Source organism: Schistocerca gregaria, chromosome 7 (assembly GCF_023897955.1).
Source record: "Schistocerca gregaria isolate iqSchGreg1 chromosome 7, iqSchGreg1.2, whole genome shotgun sequence".
Taxonomy (NCBI): Eukaryota; Metazoa; Arthropoda; class Insecta; order Orthoptera; family Acrididae; genus Schistocerca; species Schistocerca gregaria.
The window spans coordinates 280,532,526-280,555,357 of NC_064926.1; the positions used below are offsets into that span (position 1 = coordinate 280,532,526).

The 22,832-nt window shown below is 43.2% G+C and overlaps 1 protein-coding gene across 1 annotated transcript in view; it reads right to left on the bottom strand.

Moving 5' to 3' along the window:
- The window catches only part of LOC126282372 (head-specific guanylate cyclase-like), a gene marked incomplete at its 5' end in the record, with an annotated part of 445,895 nt that overhangs the window by 252,283 nt on the left and 170,780 nt on the right, over window positions 1-22,832 (bottom strand). The window contains one exon of the mRNA XM_049982030.1: window positions 6,866-6,939. Coding sequence (XP_049837987.1) covers window positions 6,866-6,939 — 74 coding nt within the window. The remainder of the gene's footprint in view (window positions 1-6,865; window positions 6,940-22,832) is intronic.

Here is a 22,832-nt window from a genome sequence, read left to right on the forward strand (position 1 = left end):
CAACTGCCTCGTAATCAGTTTAAAGCAAGAGTAGTGAAGCCTTTGTAAGAAGGTAGGATTACAAGATTGGGATCAGCCTTAGATGATTGATTGCCTTAGATGTTCTTCCTACAGATCTAATGTTAGCTTTCATGTTGATGGGTTTGGGGAATGAGGGAATGACGGTGTGGTAAGGCCTGATGTCAAGAAATTCTGGAAAACTAACCTGGAGTGATTTGAGGACACTGGCGGGGGGGGGGGGAGGGGGGAAGGGGGATTGGATCATGATTGGATGGTAGAGTGAACCGAGTCAGGCAGGGTTCAACATTGATCTTTGGTTGAGTGTCATTGTCTGGGTTAGTGGCGAAAAGTTTTCGATTTAGGGACCAGGAGAAGAAAAGAAGGTCTTTAACAAGACCTGCAAGACTTAATTAGGTGATGGGGCAAAAAGTGAGGGCTCTGGGAAGTACTGATACTTCTGTGAGGGTAAAGGTTTTCTAATCTGTTTAGGGTCTTCACTCTATATGGTGAAGGCAGGTAGTTGGTGGGGTAAACGTAAAAGATCTACAAGGCAGAATTTGTCAGCTACGAGTGGCTGTGCCAGAGATTTGTAGATTGATGTAGAGGTGGTGGATAGCGGTAGTAAAATGTGGGAGAAGGAAGTGGACAGAGCAGAGAGTGTTTGACATCTACATATACATTTATACTCCGCAAGCCACCCAACGGTGTGTGGCGGAGGACACTCAACGTGCCACTGTCATTACCTCTCTTTCCTGTTCCAGTCTCGTATGGTTCGTGGAAAGAACGACTGTCTGAAAGCCTCCGTGCGCGCAGATACGCACCCTCTCGAAACCTGACGAGCAAGCTACACCGCGATGCAGAGCGCCTCTCTTACAGAGTTTGTCACTTGAGTTTGTTAAACATCTCCGTAACGCTATCACGGTTACCAAATAACCCTGTGACGAAATGCGCCGCTCTTCTTAGGATCTTCTCTATCTCCGCCGTCAACACGATCTGGTACGGATCCCACACTGTTGAGCAATACTCAAGTGTAGGTCGAACGAGTGTTTTGTAAGCCACCTCCTTTGTTGATGGACTACATTTTCTAAGGACTCTCCCAATGAATCTCAACCTGGTACCCGCCTTAGCAACAATTAATTTTATATGATCATTCCACTTCAAATCGTTCCTCACGCATACTCCCAGATATTTTACAGAAGTAACTGCTGCCAGTGTTTGCTCCGCTATCCTCTAAACACACAATAAAGGTTCCTCCTCTCTATGTATTCGCAATACATTACATTTGTCTATGTTAAGGGTCAGTTGCCACTCCCTGCACCAAGTGCCTATCCGCTGCAGATCTTCCTGCATATCGCTACAAGTCTCTAATGCTGCAACTTCTTTGTATACTACAGCATCATCCGCGAAAAGCCGCATGGAACTTCCGACACTATCTACTAGGCCATTTATATACACTCGTGGAAATGGAAAAAAGAACACATTGACACCGGTGTGTCAGACCCACCATACTTACTCCGGACACTGCGAGAGGGCTGTACAAGCAATGATCACACGCACGGCAAAGCGGATACACCAGGAACCGCTGTGTTGGCCGTCGAATGGCGCTAGCTGCGCAGCATTTGTGCACCGCCGCCGTCAGTGTCAGCCAGTTTGCCGTGGCATACGGAGCTCCATCGCAGTCTTTAACACTGGTAGCATGCCGCGACTGCGTGCACGTGAACCGTATGTGCAGTTGACGGACTTTGAGCAAAGGCGTATAGTGGGCATGCGGGAGGGCGGGTGGACGTACCGCCGAATTGCTCAACACATGGGGCGTGAGTTCTCCACAGTACATCGATGTTGTCGCCAGTGGTCGGCGGAAGGTGCACGTGCCCGTCGACCTGGGACCGGACCGCAGCGACGCACGGATGCACGCCAAGACCGTAGGATCCTACGCAGTGCCGTAGGGGACCGCACCGCCACTTCCCAGCAAATTAGGGACACTGTTGCTCCTGGGGTATCGGCGAGGACCATTCGCAACCGTCTCCATGAAGCTGGGCTACGGTCCCGCACACCGTTAGGCCGTCTTCCGCTCACGCCCCAACATCGTACAGCCCGCCTCCAGTGGTGTCGCGACAGGCGTGAATGGAGGGACCAATGGAGACGTGTCGTCTTCAGCGATGAGAGTCACTTCTGCCTTGGTGCCAATGATGGTCGTATGCGTGTTTGGCGCTGTGCAGGTGAGCTAACAATCAGGACTGCATACGACCGAGGCACACAGGGCCAACACCCGGCATCATGGTGTGGGGAGCGATCTCCTACACTGGCCGTACACGTCTGGTGATCGTCGAGGGGACACTGAATAGTGCACGGTACATCCAAACCGTCATCGAACCCATCGTTCTACCATTCCTAGACCGGCAAGGGAAGTTGCTGTTCCAACAGGACAATGCACGTCCGCATGTATCCCGTGCCACCCAACGTGCTCTAGATGGTGTAAGTCAACTACCCTGGCCAGCAAGATCTCCGGATCTGTCCCCCATTGAGCATGTTTGGGACTGGATGAAGCATCGTCTCACGCGGTCTGCACGTCCAGCACGAACGCTGGTCCAACTGAGGCGCCAGGTGGAAATGGCTTGGCAAGCCGTACCACAGGACTACATCCAGCATCTCTACGATCGTCTCCATGGGAGAATAGCAGCCTGCATTGCTGCGAAAGGTGGATATACACTGTACTAGTGCCGACATTGTGCATGCTCTGTTGCCTGTGTCTATGTGCCTGTGGTTCTGTCAGTGTGATCATGGGATGTATCTGACCCCAGGAATGTGTCAATAAAGTTTCCCCTTCCTGGGACAATGAATTCACTGTGTTCTTAATTCAATTTCCAGGAGTGTATATTGTGAAAAGGAATGGTCCCATAAAACTCCCCTGTGGCACACCAGAGGTTACTTTAACGTCTGTAGACTTCTCTCCATTGATAACAACATGCTGTGTTCTGTGTGCTAAAAATCCAGCCACAGAGGTGGTCTGATATTCCGTAGGCTCTTACTTTGTTCATCAGGCGACAGTGCAGACGCCTTCCGGAAGTCTAGGAAAATAGTATCTACCTGGGAGCCTGTATCTAATAATTTCTGGGTCTCATGAACAAATAAAGCGAGTTGGGTCTCACACGATTGCTGTTTCCGGAATCCATGTTGATTCCTACAGAGTAGATTCTGGGTTTCCAAAAACGTCATGATACTCGAGCAAAAAACATGTTCTAAAATTCTACAACAGATCGATGTGACAGATATAGGTCTATAGTTTTGTGCATCTGCTCGACGACCCTTCTTGAAGGCTGGGACTACCTGTGTTCTTATCCAATCATTTGGAACCTTCCATTCCTCTAGAGACTTGCGGTACACGGCTGTTAGAAGGGGGGCAAGTTCTTTCGCGTACTCTGTGTAGAAGTGAATTATTATCCCGTCAGGTCCAGTGAACTTTCCTCTGTTGAGTGATTCCCGTTGCTTTTGTATTCCTTGGACACTTATTTTGAGGTGGCATTGTGCATAATAATCTAGTTCGCTGGAGGGAAGAGTTTCCGTGTTTGATATTGGACCCAGGAATTTTTGATTGCATGGCAGAAGAATTTTACAGATGGGGAGGAGGTAATGCGTGGAGGTTTTGGCCTTATTGGTATGGTTTTGCAGGACTATGTTGGTGAGGGTTAAAGACTGGCGATAACTGAACAAATGGAGGTCAGCAATACACTGTCCCGCATTCCTATCCGGCTATCCATCCCCCTCCCCGCCCCAGCCTATTCCTTACCCCAACACCTACTTTGCTTCTCCCAATATACACTGTTGGTCACAGTCTGGCGTTAGCAGCCAGAGAGTTTGTGTGTGTGTGTGTGTGTGTGTGTGTGTGTGTGTGTGTGTGTGTGTGTGTGTGTGTGTGTGTATGTGTATGTGTATGTGTGTTTTTTACTTCTGATCATTGCTGTTTGGTCGTACGCTTTGTCTGACAGTCTTTCTTGCGTCTATGTGCTGCTTAGCATGTCCGCTATATGGTGAGCAGTTACAGTCCTCTTCTTAATACTGTCATTATTTCATCCTGGAAATAAATTTTTGGAGTGATAGGAGTACAAATTAACAATTTTCTGTGCACTGTGAAACCTTGCAGCTCGCCAAACATTATGGTTATAGGTCAGTGGGAAATACCCTGAGGTTCTAATGAGTGAATTTTGCGGGTGTCTAAATATGCGACTTAAGTGACCGTATCTTTTGATTGGGTAGACTTAGAAGCTTCAATTTTTTATACCGACAAGGGACCGTATACCTTATTATGCGACATAAATTTGAGCAACTGGTCAAATGTTTTGGGAAATAATTTGTCTACAAGAAAGATATAAAACATATGCCTCATTTGCAGCACTTGATTTCGTGCGCCCTGAAAAGGTACGTCAAATTCTTCTTTAATCTCTTATTTATTACTTTTAAACAACTCGTTTCAGAAAATATATGTCCGTCCTTGTTGTTATTTTTACCCTTTTCCCATTTATTTCTTTGATCGTGGGTTTTACAGAGGCACTCAATTATTAACTAATCAGAGCATTTATTTCGCAGCATCATCTGCTAAAAATCACGTCTCAAATTCTCGCTAATGTTCATTTCCAGTTTTCTCACAGCTTACAAAGCACTTAGCAATGTAGTGCTTCAGACCCCCACTTTTAACTCTCTCCCTACCACTCCTTAGTACATCACATTGTCACAGTTATCACAATGCAGGACTGACGAAGAGTATTAGCCAGTTTTGTATGAAATATCTGAGTTACTGTTTTTAGTAACAAAGGCTTAGTACTGGGATTACCACTCTACTTTCACAGTAGGTTTTTGGTGTTTCACTTGATATTATATTACATTAATGTGAAACATTCAGATCTTAGATTAAAACCGTGGGCCAGATGCGGACACGAACGCAGAACTTGTCTTTCAGGTGCAGTGGTCTCACTGAATGCGTCATTCATGTACGACACACTGGCCTCCGTTACAACTTCTGCTTCTAACTTTCTACAACCTAACCCGCTTCACAGAAACTCTCATGCAGACCGTGCTGGATTAGAAGTCTAGGAAGTATACATGGTGCGCGGAAATGACTTAGTCACAGCTTTGGGATTGTTCCAGAATAAATAACCAGGAAATTTTTAACAAGCGTGTTGTCCACTGCTGGGTGAGATTCATTCATGATACGATTCCCTAGGCCGAGACTAAACCATAATTCAGAATTACGCTTTCATTATGATTCTGAGTACTTGAATAAATTCGCATTGTTTGATGGACAGATGACCCATTTTCATTCTTTAGAACGACTGTATCAGATAATTTACCGAAAGTAATGACCTTCAAAAGCTAAATCCTTTCCCAGTTTATACGTAAAAAAGGGGATCCCGCGATAAAAAAATGCAAGCTCTTTTGAGCTGATCTACGCATGGGGCCAATTTTTCGAGATCGCTTAGATGTATGAAATACTGTACAAAAGGTTATGCTGCATTGAGCGAAACAAATGGTATTCGAAAGGGGTGATATATGGTGCACATGACGTGTGGGATAAGAAATCCCTTCGAAGTCCTTTTGTTTCCTTTACTCGGTTTATAACAAGTGGTTTGACAAGCATCTGAATACATTGCGGGCGTTTGTATTTAAGTGCACAATTAAAACTGAGTAACTGAGTTTCGTAGCGTACAGCATTCACTGTCAGCCTCGGCTGAGCCAGCACATGACACATCACACAGATCAGGACGTATTTTGTCACATTGTCGTCTCTGAATCGCTGAAACCAGTCTCCACACGTCGCATCTGACAGAACATGTTCTCCATACGCTTCTACTAGCAAACGAGTCTTTCCGCTATAGATTTCTTGAGATGATAACAGGAGGTTAATGAAAATATAAAATTAAAACTTCACTCAAATACTATTTTGGACGCATAAAACCGGACGTGTTCAGGCCAGTAAATAGGTACGCCCTTATCACTTCACTCTAGAGTCACACGCGGAGCTGAAAGACTTAAGTTCCTAGTCTTAAATAGGTCTGGTGCCGTTGTCCACTACAGTGCACTAATGCAACTACCGCGCTCTTTTCATCAAAAACGAGTTCTAAATCAAGCTGCCTTATGTCTAGCAAGATATACAGCAGAGCTTCTGTGAAGTTTGAAAAGCGGCGAAAGTTAACGGAATAAGCGACACTGTAGGGCTAACTGAAGGTGGTATTTCAGCAGCACAGTTGGCGAGAGCATTGCACACGAAACACAAGGTTGTGTGGTTTTCAATCTGTCAGGAACTATGAAACCATCTTCTACTCCGCTATTAAGAGAAATATTCGCGCAGGATTAGAAACGCAGTGCAACGCGAACACATTCATGTATTCAATTCGCAAAGTTTTCGTGAAGCATTAAGTTGAAATATGCCTTAGATATTAACAAGACCCCCTCCATCGCCACAGGTAGCAATGAACTGTGGTGGCTGAACTGAATCGGTATTTTTCCAACAGCTATTACAAAAGCACAAAATCGTTTACAATCATAGCACAAAGCCGTTTCCGACTGTCAAACGCTATGGATTATGCAGGTGGAGGTCGTCGTATGCTAGAGATGTCTGTCTAAACCAATTCATCGGAATGTAGAGAGAGTTTTATGATATTTCAAATTTTATTTCGCAGATCTGGAATTCAGTGATAACGTCTTTAGTTAATGGACAATTGTTACTTAATCTCTGTGAGTCGAAGAGCGACGCATTTGTTAGTTTACAGTAGATTCCTGTCGTGGAATTGTGTGTCAGTGTGTACGTTGCCACAAAAAATCATGGTGGCTGCATCAAGAAAAGAGTGTTACGTGCAATGTCAGTACTTACAGAGGTGCAAAGCGCAGCCTGTCCTCGTCAGAACTGGTTATCAGCGCGTTGAGGGCTGCCTGCAGGTCTTCGTTCTGAAAAGCAAAAAGAACAGTTGGTAGTTCAGTCCAAGGAGATTGGGTATAGCACAAGAGGTATCTAATGGTATACCAACACCCTGGCGCTTGTATTTGTTGAATAAGCCATTAGTATAGTTGTATTTAAGGCGCGTTGATGTTGTCTGCCATATCTCTATTCTGGATTCTGTTAGGAAGGAGGGGGGGAGGGGGGGTCGGGATTGGTGAAGCCGATGGAACTACTTTGGAATTAACGACCATTTTAAAATCTTCATAGCGGAGTAGCTTGGATGGAGTGATCTTTGAGTGGAAAACCTCTACACGATATAGACTTAGCAATCATTTATCAATGTCATTTAAGGAACTTATTTTGGTACTTAGAGATGTAATCAGGATTATTTATATCGTGATTCCTGATCATGGACAGGTTTAACGAAATAAATGAAAACATTTAACTTTACTGATTGGTGGCACTAAGCCACATAATTTCTTAGCAAAACTAGCAAAACTTCTTTAATCACTTCGAGGTACTTGCCACATATATTATATTTAAAAAAAATTAAGCCAATACATATAGCTTCAGAACTACGAAATGGTCACCCGCTGTGTCACCTTCAACCTAAGACAAAACAGTCATTAGTGCACGCAACTAGAAGGTAAGTATCACTACAATGGTACGTCCGTCCCCGGTAGCGGAGTGGTCAGCGTGACAGACTGTCAATCCTCTGTGCCCAGGTTCGAATCCCGGCTGGGTTGGATAGTTTTCTCCGCCCACGGAGTGGGTGTTTTGTTGTCTTCATCATCATCCTTTCATCCTAAATGACTACAGGTTTCCGAAGTGCGTCAGGTTGAAAGACCGGCACTCGGCAAATGGTCTGCCCGGCGGGGGACCTAGCCATACCATTAAATAAATACTACAAAGGTTGCTCAACGCCGAACAGTGGCACATGTAGCCCCTACAGCAAAGCACAGGACGTTTAAAGACAATTTGCTTGCGACGATAAAAAATTTTGCACCAAAACTGCATGGACATGGAAAATAGTTATTTGGAATTAACGAGTTCAACTTTGAACCTGGAATTGAGGAACTTTTCCGAAATGACCTGGAACCTTACACTTTTCAGATTACAAGAATGCATGACCAGTACTGAATCAATACATATTACAGTACACCTTCCTGCTTCTACAATAGATAACAGAAAGAAACGTTAATCCACACTGCACCATGAAAGACAGCACCCGCCTCACTTCTCAGAGCCTGAGTAAACAAAATTTTCAACACGCATCTAACGTGGTGGGTCAAGTTGAACAAAGTAACTATTCAAACACTCGTGATGCACTGCCAATCAAACACATGCCCCTCAATAATCCGCTTTCGCCGCTCTACGATGCATCAAAAGAACTGCCGAATACCGAATGCCAAAGCGCGGCCGCGTACAGAAGACGTGATTCCGTCGAACCTTCTTACAGGAAACCTCTTCCGTTGCCCGCCCACAGCTTCATCGTCAAGCGTGCGGGCACAGAGCTTTTTGCTATGCTCGGAACGAGTATGACCTCTGACTTCAGCCGCCTCGATAAAACTACATCGTAGATTGACCGTTGCAATCGTTACCCATGTATCAGTTTCATTTAGCATCAATCAAATGTCTGTTTTGCGTAGTCTACTGCAGCCAGAAGTAAGTCATCCTAGGTACCAATCACAATAATGCTGGGCTGCCAATTGAGACTCTATTACACACGGTCGATACACTTTAAATACTGACACTCTTTCATGGGGAGCTAAGAGACTGTAACACCACTGAAAAAAAAATTTCACTCTGTTCCCACTGTATTTACGAAATTAAATTATTTCCACTGGACATAAAATAATTTAGTTGTTTACTTAACTCTGCAAGTAGTATCCAATATTCACACATAAGAAAATGTAACAGTTTAGGGAAACAAAGAAAGTAGTTCTAATAATTACACACTTGTCCTCGTCGTAAAAAGTTTTACCGAAGCTTATGTTGAACATGAATGTGTAAAAGGGACTAGATACTGTATGTCTATGTTAAAGATCTGATGATGGGGTGGGCCAAAGTGCATCTAGAGAGGTCGAAAACTAAAGATACCTTTGGTAATTGAGAAGGATGTATAATAATTTGTGCCAACATTGTGCAGATTCCTTCAAAGACAGATTATCTAAGGTGGTGACTGGTAACAGCCACATGAGTACACCACTTAACACCACAGTAAGCTGATAAACAAGTTGGCCGTTACTGTACTTACATACGTTGGAAACAGTTGTTCTGGATAACACTTCTACTTGTAACGCATGTTATCTGTAACTCGATCTTCCATGACAGGATTTACCATGTCTGTTAACAGTCGGCGGATGGTTGGCTTGTGGGGACAAGTCTTCGAAACCTTTATAAACACACTAGCGCCAGATTCGTAGCTCAGCCTCCTATGATGCATCGTGGCACATTTTTCACTATACTATCATAGTTTGCAGTCCCGTTGGTAACGTGCTGTATCAAGTCTTACAATTGTAAATCTAGCTTTATGAGATGATGAGTTTGAAGAATGGAAATTATCGGTATAAAACAATCAGGCAGACAGTCTCCATCACATACTTGTCTCTTCTTGCTCGTAGGTCAAAAAATACTCAATACTGTTTGTAAGCTTGACGTTGATATCTATAAATTCTAATCTGGTTGCTTAATACTTCAAATGTACTGATGCCGTATGTTGATTATATCCACATCTGATTTTAGTTTTAGTTATTTATGTGTCTGAAGTTTTTTTTGGTATTTTGTGAACGTGTCTGTACTGAGGGGGCTGACATGTGCACTGGCTGACTGCGTCACTTTCCTCATAGCATAATTTTCACATTTAGATAATTTTACACCATCTTCCTTGACACGCTTTTGGAAGATCTACGTTTTATAGCCTCAGTTATATCCAAGTTTGTGATGTTTTATTTTTTTCTTATCACCACTGTCTTTTTAATTTTAATAATACATTTATTTCATATTGTATTATAGCATCATCCCATGATATTTTTCAGCTTATTATCGCATCATTCCCAGCTTTTACCTAATGTAATCCACTCAATGTAGATTTCATTCTTGGCATAAACAAATACAATGATCCAGAGATCACTACATTTCATAGAAAAGTTAAGAAGCCACAAAATGTAGTTAAACTGATTACTTTAACCTTTTTCTTTGCCTTATCTATGGTTGATTGTTCTACTGAAATCACCTTCGTTGTAATTTCATATCGCATACGGGCTTTATTTCTGACTGTTCCCGTTTGTCCAGATGCTTGTATACCCAGTCGCCGTATACTATTGTAAAACGAACAGTTTTGATATTACAAGGACCTGTGTCTTTCGCTTTGTTACTATTATTGTTGTTTAGCTTATAGTTTTAAATAAATCAGATTATTTATGTTTGTTTATTAAAATCTTTATTTATATGTTTCGAAAGGCACCCAAAAAGCACATTATAGATATTCTGACCATCTTAATGGCATATGATTTGAAATTCAAGGTTTCTCGGTGCTTTTGCTCATTGTGCAAATATAATTTCCCACGGTTGTTTATTTTCTCCTGTGTGTGTTTTTTAAAGTATCTGTCAGTACAAAAACGTCCGCCCCGGTAGCTGAGTGGTCAGCGTGACAGACTGTCAACCCAAAGGGCCCGGGTTCGATATCCCGGCTGGGTCGGAGATTTTCTCCACTCAGGGACTGGGTGTTGTGTTGTTCTAATTATCATGATTTCATCCCCACTGACGCACAAGTCGCCGAAGTGGCGTCAAATCGAAAGACTTGCACCAGGCACCGGGAGGCCCTCGTCACACAACATTTCATTTCATTTCGGTACAAAAATGAGCCATTTGTCACCAATGTTCTGTATACTCTTTTGTCCCTACTTTCATTTCTAGTATTTTCGTCCTATCATCCATTCGGAACGTGACCAGCAGTACAATAACTGTAACTGTCTAGGAAGTCTCCCTTTCTTACGGATAGGAGTTTCAAATACAATTTAATTTCACACCAATCTACACTGGGGAATGAAGGTAGTTCTCCAGTTTTTGAAGCTCAGGTTACTAAGCTAGCCTTGAAAATTTCATTGACTGCATTTCCATTAGAACCATTTCATGATACGTTTCGTAATTACTGGATGAGTTCCATTGTCTAATGGCTCATACCATTGTCTAAAAATATATTAATCGCTAATTTTTCCTCTATTTAGGTACAGATCTCGACGAACCGTTTGCGTTGTTCGTTTTCATATCCCAATAGTAACACATGTCACTACTTTACGAGGTGATGCAGGGAATGGTTCTCTTAAACTCTGTCTTTGGTGCTACAAAATTTTTGCACCATCTGTTGCGTCATTCGTCACTGCTTACTTCCGCTCTGGGTAAAACTTGTTATTACAACAGGACCCTATTGTGCTTCACACTGTATTTAATACAGCTTTTTATTTCAATTCTTTTTAGTTTTCCCCAGAAGATGTTATTCCTCGTATTTCATTACAATCACTTTCCATTACAGATTCGTCAAGGATATTATCGTTCTCAAAGTTCCTCTTTTCTGTGCATAGCCTTTATAATTTTATAAGGGGCATTCGAATGAAAACGAGGTAAATGGTGATGATTAAATAAACGGTTTATTATTTCAGAAGTAATAGCTCTATCTGTTAATACATTCATCCTACAGTGAGACAAGGCGGTCAATAATATCATTGGAAAATGTTAGCGGGCCCTCATGTTTCAAGATTGTTTCGGCTAACGTACGCTGCAGAAGTGTGCCTCGAAAGCTTTTACACATCCTCCAAACACTCCTCATCTCTTCCATATTTTCGATGCCGTGATGAAAGACATTTGTAACCGTCGATTTGATTCGCACTAATTGTTTCACTCTTGGGTAGAATTACGCTTCCGTAGGCGACCGTCAAAATATTTCAATTAATGCATTGATACTATTGCGTCACAATTGCTAGAAATGTATTAACAGTTATGGCAATTAATTATGAAATAATAAACAGCTTACTCATTTTCACTTCATCTGCCTGGATTTCATTTGACTGCTCCTTACATAAAGTATGTAGAATCAGTGTGTAAAAGCAATTGCACTGATTTCACTTCATTATTTAAACATATACGGAAGACGTATCCGTAGAATACAAGGAAACCTGTAAAGCAAGTGCCGTATTTTTTTGTTTTATAAACTTTTGAGTGCTGTATTTCTGTACGTAAGTATTTGTGACGTCGCCTTGAACACCAGTAGTCTGCTGGATACCCGATAAGAGTTCAAAATGTGATGAAAGTGTTTCACCATAGATGTTAGATTGCTAGAAAGCAGCTACTACGACCATATCTGTGAGTACTACATGGAAGGTCAGCATAAATTTACGGTTTGGTAATGGCATAAATAACCGGCACAAAATGAAAAAGGCAGCATACAGGCCAATAGCTTAAATTTAGATCGACGTAGTGCGAATGCCTTAATTTAGTGAAATGTCAGACACGCGTGCGTGCACTACATTCAATAAAAATATTAATATTCATATTTTTCCGAACCTAGCCGTATTTTTCTACATTATATGAACATTGCATCATGGTCCCTGTCATTACGGTTCCTATTATTTACTATTCTGCCGCGAATATATCAGCGAAGAGTATGCTACTTTTGAGAATATTATCATTGTAAATCTCCCGGCCCCACCGACCCCCTTCCACAACTCTACATCAGATACAGAGCAACTGAAATGAAACAGAATAAATGCTGTAAAAGAACAGAATAGCTTTTGCAGATAAATTTACGAATACAGCTACAGATGGAACTGTCAGACACATATTTCAACGAATGTGAAAACACGGATAGTAAAAAACTGGAAAGTATTAGATTTTTTTTGGAAGATGAATTAACAAAAGCCTGTAGAAATATTAGAAAAAATCATGACAGATGCAATCGAATGAAATCAGCTACTCTGGAAATTAATATACGAAAAGTGACAGCAATCACAGTTACATATAAGCAGCCATCCATATACACAGACGGACACACATCAGCCACACGCCACCCACCCTCACAGTCACGGACATGCGCGCGCGCGCGCACACACACACACACACACACACACACACACACACACACACACACACACAAACACACAAATGCGAACGTAATTTAAAGTCATAATGTATTTAAGAGGTGAAGTTTTTCTCAGATGGTGTGTGGAATCGTCCTTGAAGATGACTGTAGGCAGTATACTGTCTATGTATTAGAAATCAATAAGCCCAGAGAAAACTTCACTAGCTGTTATGGTGTGGCACATCTTTGTACAAAAACTGACGGATACAGCCAAAGACAAACGTTTCCTGCGTATAGTGCAGTTCAATTGAGAGATAGTCAAAATACCTCTGTACCAGGTAGCCGTATTCTTTTCAGATATTGGTAAGAAAGAAATCACAGATATCATGATTCTATTCTACCACAGTCATCAAATCTATTGTATCTTCTTCAATGAATTTCTTTTCTGCTGATATGGTTTTTTTTGTTGTTTTTCCTTCTGATATATTGCTGATGCATTTGGATTCCAGTGATGTCCATTACGCGAACTTGTGTTTACTTAGTTCTCGAGCTGTGGCCCATAGAACAAGAGACTCTAATATACACGTTATGGTCTTTTCTACTTCTTTTTTTTACGTTCATGAATGAGAAGTGAGAATATATCGGCAGCAGAGGTATGTTTTGCTCAAGTGAGCTCATAATCGATACATAAGGTATGAAACGATATAAAAAGTGATAGTGAATAACGCTGACACAAAACGCGCTACTAAACGGATTTGCGTTAAGGAGCATCTTGGGCTCTGTGTCATATGTCAAAAATCACTTACTTATTTACTGCGCAGGACAGAACGTAGATGTTTTCCACGTTTGCTCTCAGGATCCTTCGGGCTTCATATAACGTGGTGTCAGCAACCGCGGAGAAGACAGGCTGTTTCGCAGCCTGACAAACGACCAGCGAGTGCTGTCCGCCTTTGGCTGAGCCCCACTGCTGCCGCCACGCAATATCGATCCCTCGGGTGTTCTTGCGTGCCGTCTAAGTTGTGGCGGCTGGTATCCCACCCCAAAAGATTGCTGGCTGAGGTTTCGTGCCGTGACAGACACGAAGGAACAGCGGTCTGTCTGAGGACAGCTGCGGTCTCGTCGAAGCACGTCATACTGAACTGGTGAAATCGCGATACGACGTACTACATTCACATAACTTCGGCGTTTCATCTCTATTAGCGGCACAGCACGCTAAATTGGGGACAGTGGTACGAAATCTATCAAACATGAAGAGTTTTGATGAAATTCACGCTCAACATCCAAAACGCTATTGCCATTCCCCAATGGAGAATTGACAACTGACTGATTTCTGGTGGCTCTGTGGGCGCTTGACATAGGAAGGAAGCAGAGAGGAGTAGGGAAACATTCTGCAATGCAGAAAAATTAATTGCACACAATTTCAGAGGTTTCCAACTCACTCAAGTTTTATTGTTGCAACGTTGCACCTTTAGTAAATGAAATGATTCGACTTACAGATCGATACCCTTAACGGTTCTAAGGGACAAGGTGTCGACACATGCTCAAACGCTTATAGAAGTACGCGGTGTATCTTCCACATGCGTCAATGCAGGGGCTGACTCTGGTATACAGTTGATCGTACAGACGGCGAAAACTGTCCTGGGTTACGCTGTGCCGCCCCTGCTCGACCTGTTCATGTAGTTCTGTAAAATCAGTTGGTTGACGAATCCCACGAGTCATTTCTCGTCCCATCACATCCCACGAGTGCTCGATTGGAGGCAAGTTGGAACAGCCGCGATCCATGCAGCATTTGTAATCTTTATGCACCGAATAACTTGGAAATGTATGTGTACTGTATCATGAACGAACCAGTGCAATTTACCGTTTCCTTTAAGTTATCATGACATTACTTCAATAAAGCACTCCGTCTTCAGGCCACGAGTGGCCTACCGGGACCATGCGGCCGCCGTGTCATCCTCAGTGGCGGATGTTGATAGGAGGGGCGTAGGGTCGTTATGATGGTATTCTTGACCGAAGCCGCTACTATTCGGTCGAGTAGTTCCTCAATTGGCATCACGAGGCTGAGTGCACCCCGAAAAGTACCAACAGCGCATTGCGGTCTGGATGGTCACCACCCATCCAAGTGCCGACGACGCCCGACATCGCTTAACTTCCGTGATCTCACGGGAACCGGTGTATCCGCTGTCTTTCTTTTTTAGTCGCATTTTGTTTGTTTTTGTTCGTTGAATCTGATAGGGGCGACATCGTAAGACACCCTTTTAAGTTCGTTGTTGATCTATTAACTGAGGTTTTTTTTTTTTATTACAGAGGGCAGCTAACCCTCTGACCGAACTCGCTGAGCTACCGTGCCGGCCACTGCGGCAATGCCACATTACTTAAATAAGATTCTCCAAATTAGTAGGCGGTAATGTACAGTATAATGTGCTCAATGGACTAACAAAAATTTACCACAAGATATTATCGACATAATAAAAATCGGAAATGAATAAGAAAGGATACTGTATTGTATTGAACTTGGGACCCAGAAAAGGCGGAGAGGCTTCATCCCAGCCGTAGCCCTCAGTGGTTCACAACAGTCTACAGCAGACCACTCACCCCACCGCCGCCACACACTGAAACCAGGGTTATTGTGCAGTTCGGCCACAGTACGCCCCCCCCCCCCCTCCTTGGGAACGTCACACACCAGACAAGTGAAAATGGTGGTGGTGGTGTGTGTGTGTGTGTTTGTGTGTGTGTACGTGGAGACCGTGTTTGAGCAGAAATCGCCGACGTAGTGTAACTGAGGCGGAATAAGAGGAACCAGCCCTCATTCGCCGAGACAGGCTGGCCGACTGGCCGGCATAGAGGACCTCGACACTAATCCGCTGGGCGGATTCGTGGCTGGGACCGGCACGCCTTCCCGATTAAAGAATATAATTTTACTTGATCACATAGATAATTAACAAGTAAACCCCTTAGTGGAACTTCCTTTTAACGTGTTTAATTGTATAATTTTTCCAGTAGTTAGATGCATACAAAACTGCATATTTCATTAGGTAAAAGGAATATAAGTGAAAGACCACAAAATTTCGTTGATTTAACGTCCGCTTCAGTTCGGAAAGATACGTCGTATGAGTTTACCCTCCTAAAAATACCTTACAAATGCATTTTTCAAGCTTATTGCTGTTAAGGCGAGAGAAGTGTGTTTTCTCGGCAAGAGTGCGTGAAATTTCGTGCGAATTAGTTACATACACTTCCCAAAAACCTGGTTACAGGAATGTTTAATGTCCTCTCCCTGTAAGAACATTTTGAAAAATAGAGGTTCGTGGTAGCCAGAAGATCTTACTTATCTCGTAAATTAAATTACAAACTAATTCCGGCGCGAGACAATTCTCGGAGCTGCGTGAAAAACGGGCTCTGAGAAATTTCACCCGGCCGGACGATACGTTGTGGGCTTCGTAGGGAGGGGCTTGGCCGCCAACTTGGAGCTGGAACGACAGAGTGAGTGGAAACACGAGTAACAGGTAAATGGGACGAGCACTGGTAGGAGCGCACTGCCACTGGTAGGTGTGCATTAAAGGACAGTTCGCTTCGTTCTGAGAAGGTGGCGCTGTGGAATTCACGTGTCCGCTGTTGGTACCCCTGCTCATGTACGTATTTACTCCACTAGTCCGAGCGTTATTTAATTAACTTCATTTCAGGCTGCTTTGTGCACAGTGCAGTGCACATCGCTGCGCGTTACAGCTGCTGTAGTGCCCGAAACGTGTGCGTGCTAGAGCTAGTAGAGTTCCACTGATAGGAGAAGGAAAAACTTTCTGAAGCCGAGGAAATCATACAAGATAAGATCGGATTTCAAAAAATGGTTTCGACCACTATGGGACTTAACTTCTGAGGTCATCTGTCCCCTATAACTTAGAACTACTTAAACCTAACAAACCTATGGACATCACACACATCCATGCCCGAGGCAGGATTCGAACGTGCGACCGTAGCGGTCACGCGGTTCCAGACTGTATCGCCTAGATCTCATTTAACAATGAAGATCAATCGAGTAGGGAACTATCATGACACTCATGCCAGCTGATATGAAGAAACAATGCAAAACTATAACGCCGAACGTCAGAAGGGGAGCACCACAAAAGGGCGATAACATAAACAGAGAGAGCAAACGAGAGAAAGTAACCGAATGAGAAAACTTTCTGCCAATGTAAAACTGTGTACCCTGGACATCGGAACAGGGCCTTTGAATTTCTAAAGCAGGCCGTTCACTCACTGATGTATCGCCTCTATACTCTCTATTTCAACAACACCTAGTTTTAAAATTTCAACAAATTTCACTTGCGCAGAATCTCCGCTGTGCGTGAAGGATTCATTTATGAATTAAAACTGAATGAAGATCAAAAAACAGGAATAATTGTTTCTTATGAGTCAATGAGTTAAATAATATACAGGAAAGACGCATTTAAATACTGAAATGAACATGATGCGAGCTGCTAAGTGACCTGAGACCATAAATAAAATCATAAATGAGCTTAGGAGAACGTTTGAGATGTTTGCTATACGACAAAGGTAATATTAAACTAATTCAGACCAAAATTGAAAATAAATCGTGGCCGTGAAGCAGAGGACTAAACAATTTTTGCCTGTTAATATGCGATGTTGTTATGGCATTCAGAAGGCTTAAGCCAGGATGATCATCGATACTGTCATTGCGCGTATTTTATGCATTATATAACTACAATACTTTATGAAACTTCCTGGCAGATTAAAACTGTGTGCCGGACCGAGACTCGAACTCGGGGCCTTTCCCTTTCCCGGGGAAGTGCTCTACCAACTGAGCTACCCAAGCACGTCTCACACCCCGTCCTCACAGCTTTACTTCCGCCATTACCTCGTCTCCTACCTTCCAAACTTTACAGAAGCTCTCCTGCGGAACATGCAGGACTGGCACTCCTGAAAGAAAGTATTTTTTGGAGACATGGCTTAGCCAAAGCCTAAGGGATGTTTGCAAAATGAGATTTTCACTCTGCAGCGGAGTGTGTGCTGGTATGAAACATCCTGGCAGATTAAAACTGTGTGCCGGACCGAGACTCGAATTCGGGGCCTTTGCCTTTCGCTAGCAAGTGTTCTACCAACTAAGCTACCCAAGCCTGACTCACGCCCCGTCCTCACGGAAGTGAGAAAATTTGCACCAACAGAGCCTTGATGAACTTGTGAATAGTATACGACGACGAACACAGGCATACATTTATGAGTGACGTGGTTTCTATTTTCCTAGTTTTGTGGCTTCATCAGTATTCCTACAAAAGCATAATTTCTGGTCAACTGGTTAATTTCTCATTTCTTTCAGGGGTTAATTGTGCTAATTGCACTGAAGTGAATCATTCTTTTCTGATATTTTGTTGTCAAAGTGCTGAAAAATATCTTACAAAAAACTAGTACCATTATTTCTAAAAATATGCACTACATATTCTAACAATTAATTACAAAGAAGTGTTGTCTTCATTTGAACTGATTGAAAGTAAATGAAATAAACATCCTGCTACATGTCTCAAAACTAGGGGTTCTGTAGTGCAAAAACATGGGCCTATGGAAAATGATATTTTTTCTGCCAAAATTACATAATTTCTTGTTTAACATTAATTCTGAATCGAACATAATGTATATTGTTTTGTGACAAATAAACCATGTTAACGATAAATAAAAGCAAAATCAGGTGAATATACCCCCTATGATGCAGTCATCCTGGTGTTGGTCGGACGTGAACAGGGATGCCGATGCATTAAGTGCTACTATGTATGAAATGGGCGGTCGCAGCAGAATGCATTATACTCTTTTTACGTGAATTTGAACAGAAAAATATGTTTCGCATGAGGAATGTTTTGGCAATGCAGGTAAGACTCAGAAGTGAATTATTCTTGTTAAATGAGATCCCAATCTATAATCAAATTGTAAAGAAGAAGATCTTCTTTCTAATTTCTCACGGTTACCTATTGGACCATCTTCATTTAATTATCGATCAATACTTGAAAATTGCTTATGAAAGCCACACATAGCATGTAATGTCACAATACAGCAAGACGTTCAGAGGTGGTCGTCCAGATTGCTTTACACCCTGATACCTCTAATACCCAGTAACACGACCTCATTCGTAAATGTATGCCTGTATTCGCCGTCGCATACTATTCACAAGTTAATCAAGGCTCTGTTGTGCAAATTGTCTCACTCCTCAATTAGACATAGATCTCTCAGAATAGTGGGTGTGTCACTTCGTCCATAAAGAGCCTTTTTCTATGTTCGATAGGGCTCATGTCTGGAGAACATGTTGGCCCCTCTAGGATGTCGCTGACCTGAAGGACGTCATTCATAAGATATGGACGATGGGGGTGCGATTTGTCGTCCATGAAAAAGGATACATCGCCAATAAGCTGTCGATATGGTTGCACTATCGGTCGGAGGAAGACATTCATGTATCGTACAGCCGTTACGGCGTCTTCCACTACCACCAGCGGTGTACGCCGTCTCCACATATTGTTGCCCCAAAACAGCAGGGAACCTACACCTTGCTGCACTCGCTGGACCATGTGTCTAAGGCGTTCAGGCTGACCAGACTGCCACCAAACACATCTCTGACGATTGTCCACTTAAAGGCATATGCGACACTCATCGGTGAAGAGAAAGTGATGCCAATCCTGAGCATTTAATGCGGCATGTTGTTGGGTCCATTTGTACCGCGCTGCAGGGGGTCGTTGTTTCAAAGACGGACCTCGTCATGGACGACGGGAGTGAAATTGCGCATCATGCAGCCTATTGTGCACAGTTTGAGTCATAAAACGACGCCCTGTGGCTGAACGAAAGCCACACAAGAAGCGTTATACAACAAGGTGGCATTGCTGTCAGGGTTCATCCGAGCCATAATCCGCAGGTAGAGGTCATACACTGCAGTAGCAGCCCTTGGGCAGCCTGAGTGTCATCGACAGTACCTGTCTCTCTGTATCTCCTCTGTATCCGAACAACATCGCTTTGATTCACTCTGAGACACTTTTCTTTTTCAGAACCGTTTCCTATTATTAGTTGTTGGTTAATATTTGGAACGGTCCGTAGTTGGGATCGAATCTGTTGTCCTTTTGGAGGGTGTATCACTGTTTCGCTTTGGTGAGTCCAATAAATTGTTTTCGAAGGTGTGTTTTCCGCACTTCTATTCTGCTAGCGCAGGTACTTCATATTCCATTCACAAAAAATGCTAAAAAAGTTTATAAATTGTACATCCTTTCTTACAATTAGTCGTTTAAAGACATTTGTTTTTACCTGATCTTCAAGATGATTCATAGACGCAGAAGACGGCTAGCTGAATGAAACATCTGGGTACGTCTTAGTTAATGCGCAGTTTTATTGAATTCGTGTTGGTTAAAGAAGACATATTTAAAATGGAATTTATACAGAACTATCTCAAGGCCATGAAGTAACATGAGTCTTGCTTGCAACAACGTCGCAGAGGATTTGGCTGCATCGTCAAGGAGACCCGAGCGGAGGTATTGGTTACAACAATTGCAACGCGAGGAGTGTCGCTAACAGTACAACGGAATTGTCGGCCGCGTTGTCTTTGTCGGAGCGTCTAATGTACTTTCTTCGTCATAATAATAACAATAATAATAATAATAATAATAACAATTCTCACATCCAGATTTGGAATCTTGTAAGAACTTTAACAATTCACCTTTTAGTTCCAGAACTCATGACAACACCTTTCCTTAGGAAAGCAATCTGACCTCTGTGTGATAAAGGAAATTTTGATGCAGCGAACCCATCCTAAACAGTCGAGTTTGCAACGTTTTACCTTTAATAGAGTTTACACTTTTGATCACCTTTTAAGCACATTATGTAAATAAGAAGACAAAAACCGTGACTGCCAGAGCTTGTCGATGAAGAGAGCAGTGAGTCGGCGAAAAATTTGTCATTATTGATTTTAATTTCACAACGAGCCCAATTTTAATGCCTGTGATGGCTTTAGTACCATCACTACAAATAGCGATTCATTTTGTCTGATCAATCTCGTACTTGCGAGTGCTTTCAAAAACATGTCATACAAACAATGGCTCGTAGTGTTCGCTGGGAGTGCTTTGCGAAATAAAATGTCTTCCGTGATACTTTCATCTGCATTCAAGCGCACAGATTCTATAAATTGAGCACAATCTGAAACATCAGTAGATTCATCAAACTGCAAGACAAAATATGGGCTCTTCTGTAATTTTTCGACCGACTGTTCTCGAATGTCACCGGCGATATCGCTTATTCTACGTTCAGTGGTACTATCAGAAAGTGGTATGTTTTTTAGCTTGTATGCCTCTTGCTTACCTAACCTCATTTTAACGATATCCAAGGTTGCTGGCAAAATAAGATTCTCTACGTCTGTATGCGGCTTCCCTCCCTTAGCGACTTACAAATTAAGGATAATGCTGATACATGGTGAAACAAAGCACTGGTGGGCGGTTTTTGCAGATTTAAATCACCTGGGGGCATGAACATGCGGTGCAAATGTCCTGATGTCTCCGCAGGTGGCGTTGGCAACAGTCCACATACGCAGAGGTGTGTTGGTGCATGTCAGAGTTCGGTGTAGCGAGTAAGTGTGCAGACGTTTTCAGACGTGCTAATGGTGACTGTATTTTGAAAATGGCTCAAAGAACACATATTGATGACGTTATGAGGGAGAGATTACTAAGGTGACTGGAGGCTGTTCAAACACAACAGGTCGTATCACGGACCATCCATGTGTCACAAAGTTTGTCTCAAGATTATGGCAACCATTCCAGCAACAGGTAACGTGTGGAGGTGCTACAGTACTGGACGTCCAGAGTGTACAACGCGACAAGAAGACCAATATCTCACCATCAGTGCCCGCAGACGCCACGGAGTACTGCTGGTAGCCTTGCTCGGGACCTTACCGCAGCCACTGGAACAGTTGTCTCCAGACTCATAGTCTACAGACGACTGAAGAGACATGGTTTATTCGCCCGGAGACATTCAAGGAGCATTCCACTGACCCCTGGTCACGGGAGAGCCCGTAAAGCCTGGTGTCAACAACACAGTACATGGTCATTGGAACAGTGGTCCCAGGTTATATTCACAGACGAGTCCATGTATAGTCTGAACAGTGATTCTCGCAGGGTTTTCATGTGGCGTGAACTAGGAACCAGATACCAAACCTTAATGTCCTTGAAAGGGGCCTGTTTGGAGGTAGTTGTTTGATGGTGTGGGGTGGGATTGTGAATGGTGCACATACACCCCTGCATGTCTTTGACGGAGGAAGTCACAGGACAAGTGTATCGGGACGTCATTTTGCACCAGTATGTCCGCCTTTTCAGGGGTGCAGTGTGTCCCACCTTCATCCTGATGGATGATAACGCACTGCCCCACCGAGCTGCTATCGTGAAGGAGTACCGTGAAACAGAAGATATCAGGCGATTGGAGTGGCCTGCCGGTTCTCCAGGCCTAAACCCACTCGAGAACGTCAGAGGTGCTTTCGGTCGACGTATCTCTGCGTCTTCAAACCCCCATGACGGTTCAGGAGCTCCGACAGGCACTGGTGCAAGAATGGGAGGCTACACCCCAGCAGCTGCTCGACCACCTGATCGAGAGTATGCCAAACCGTTGTACGGTCTGTGTACGTGTGCCTGGTGATCATATCCCATATTGATGTAGAGGTACATGCACAGGAAACAGTGGCGTTTTGTAGCACATGTGTTTCCGGACGGTTTTCTCAAGTTCTCAGCAATACCGTCGACTTACAGATCTATGTCGTGTATGAGCATGAGTGCAGTAACGCTTTGTCGTTGACACTGGATACCT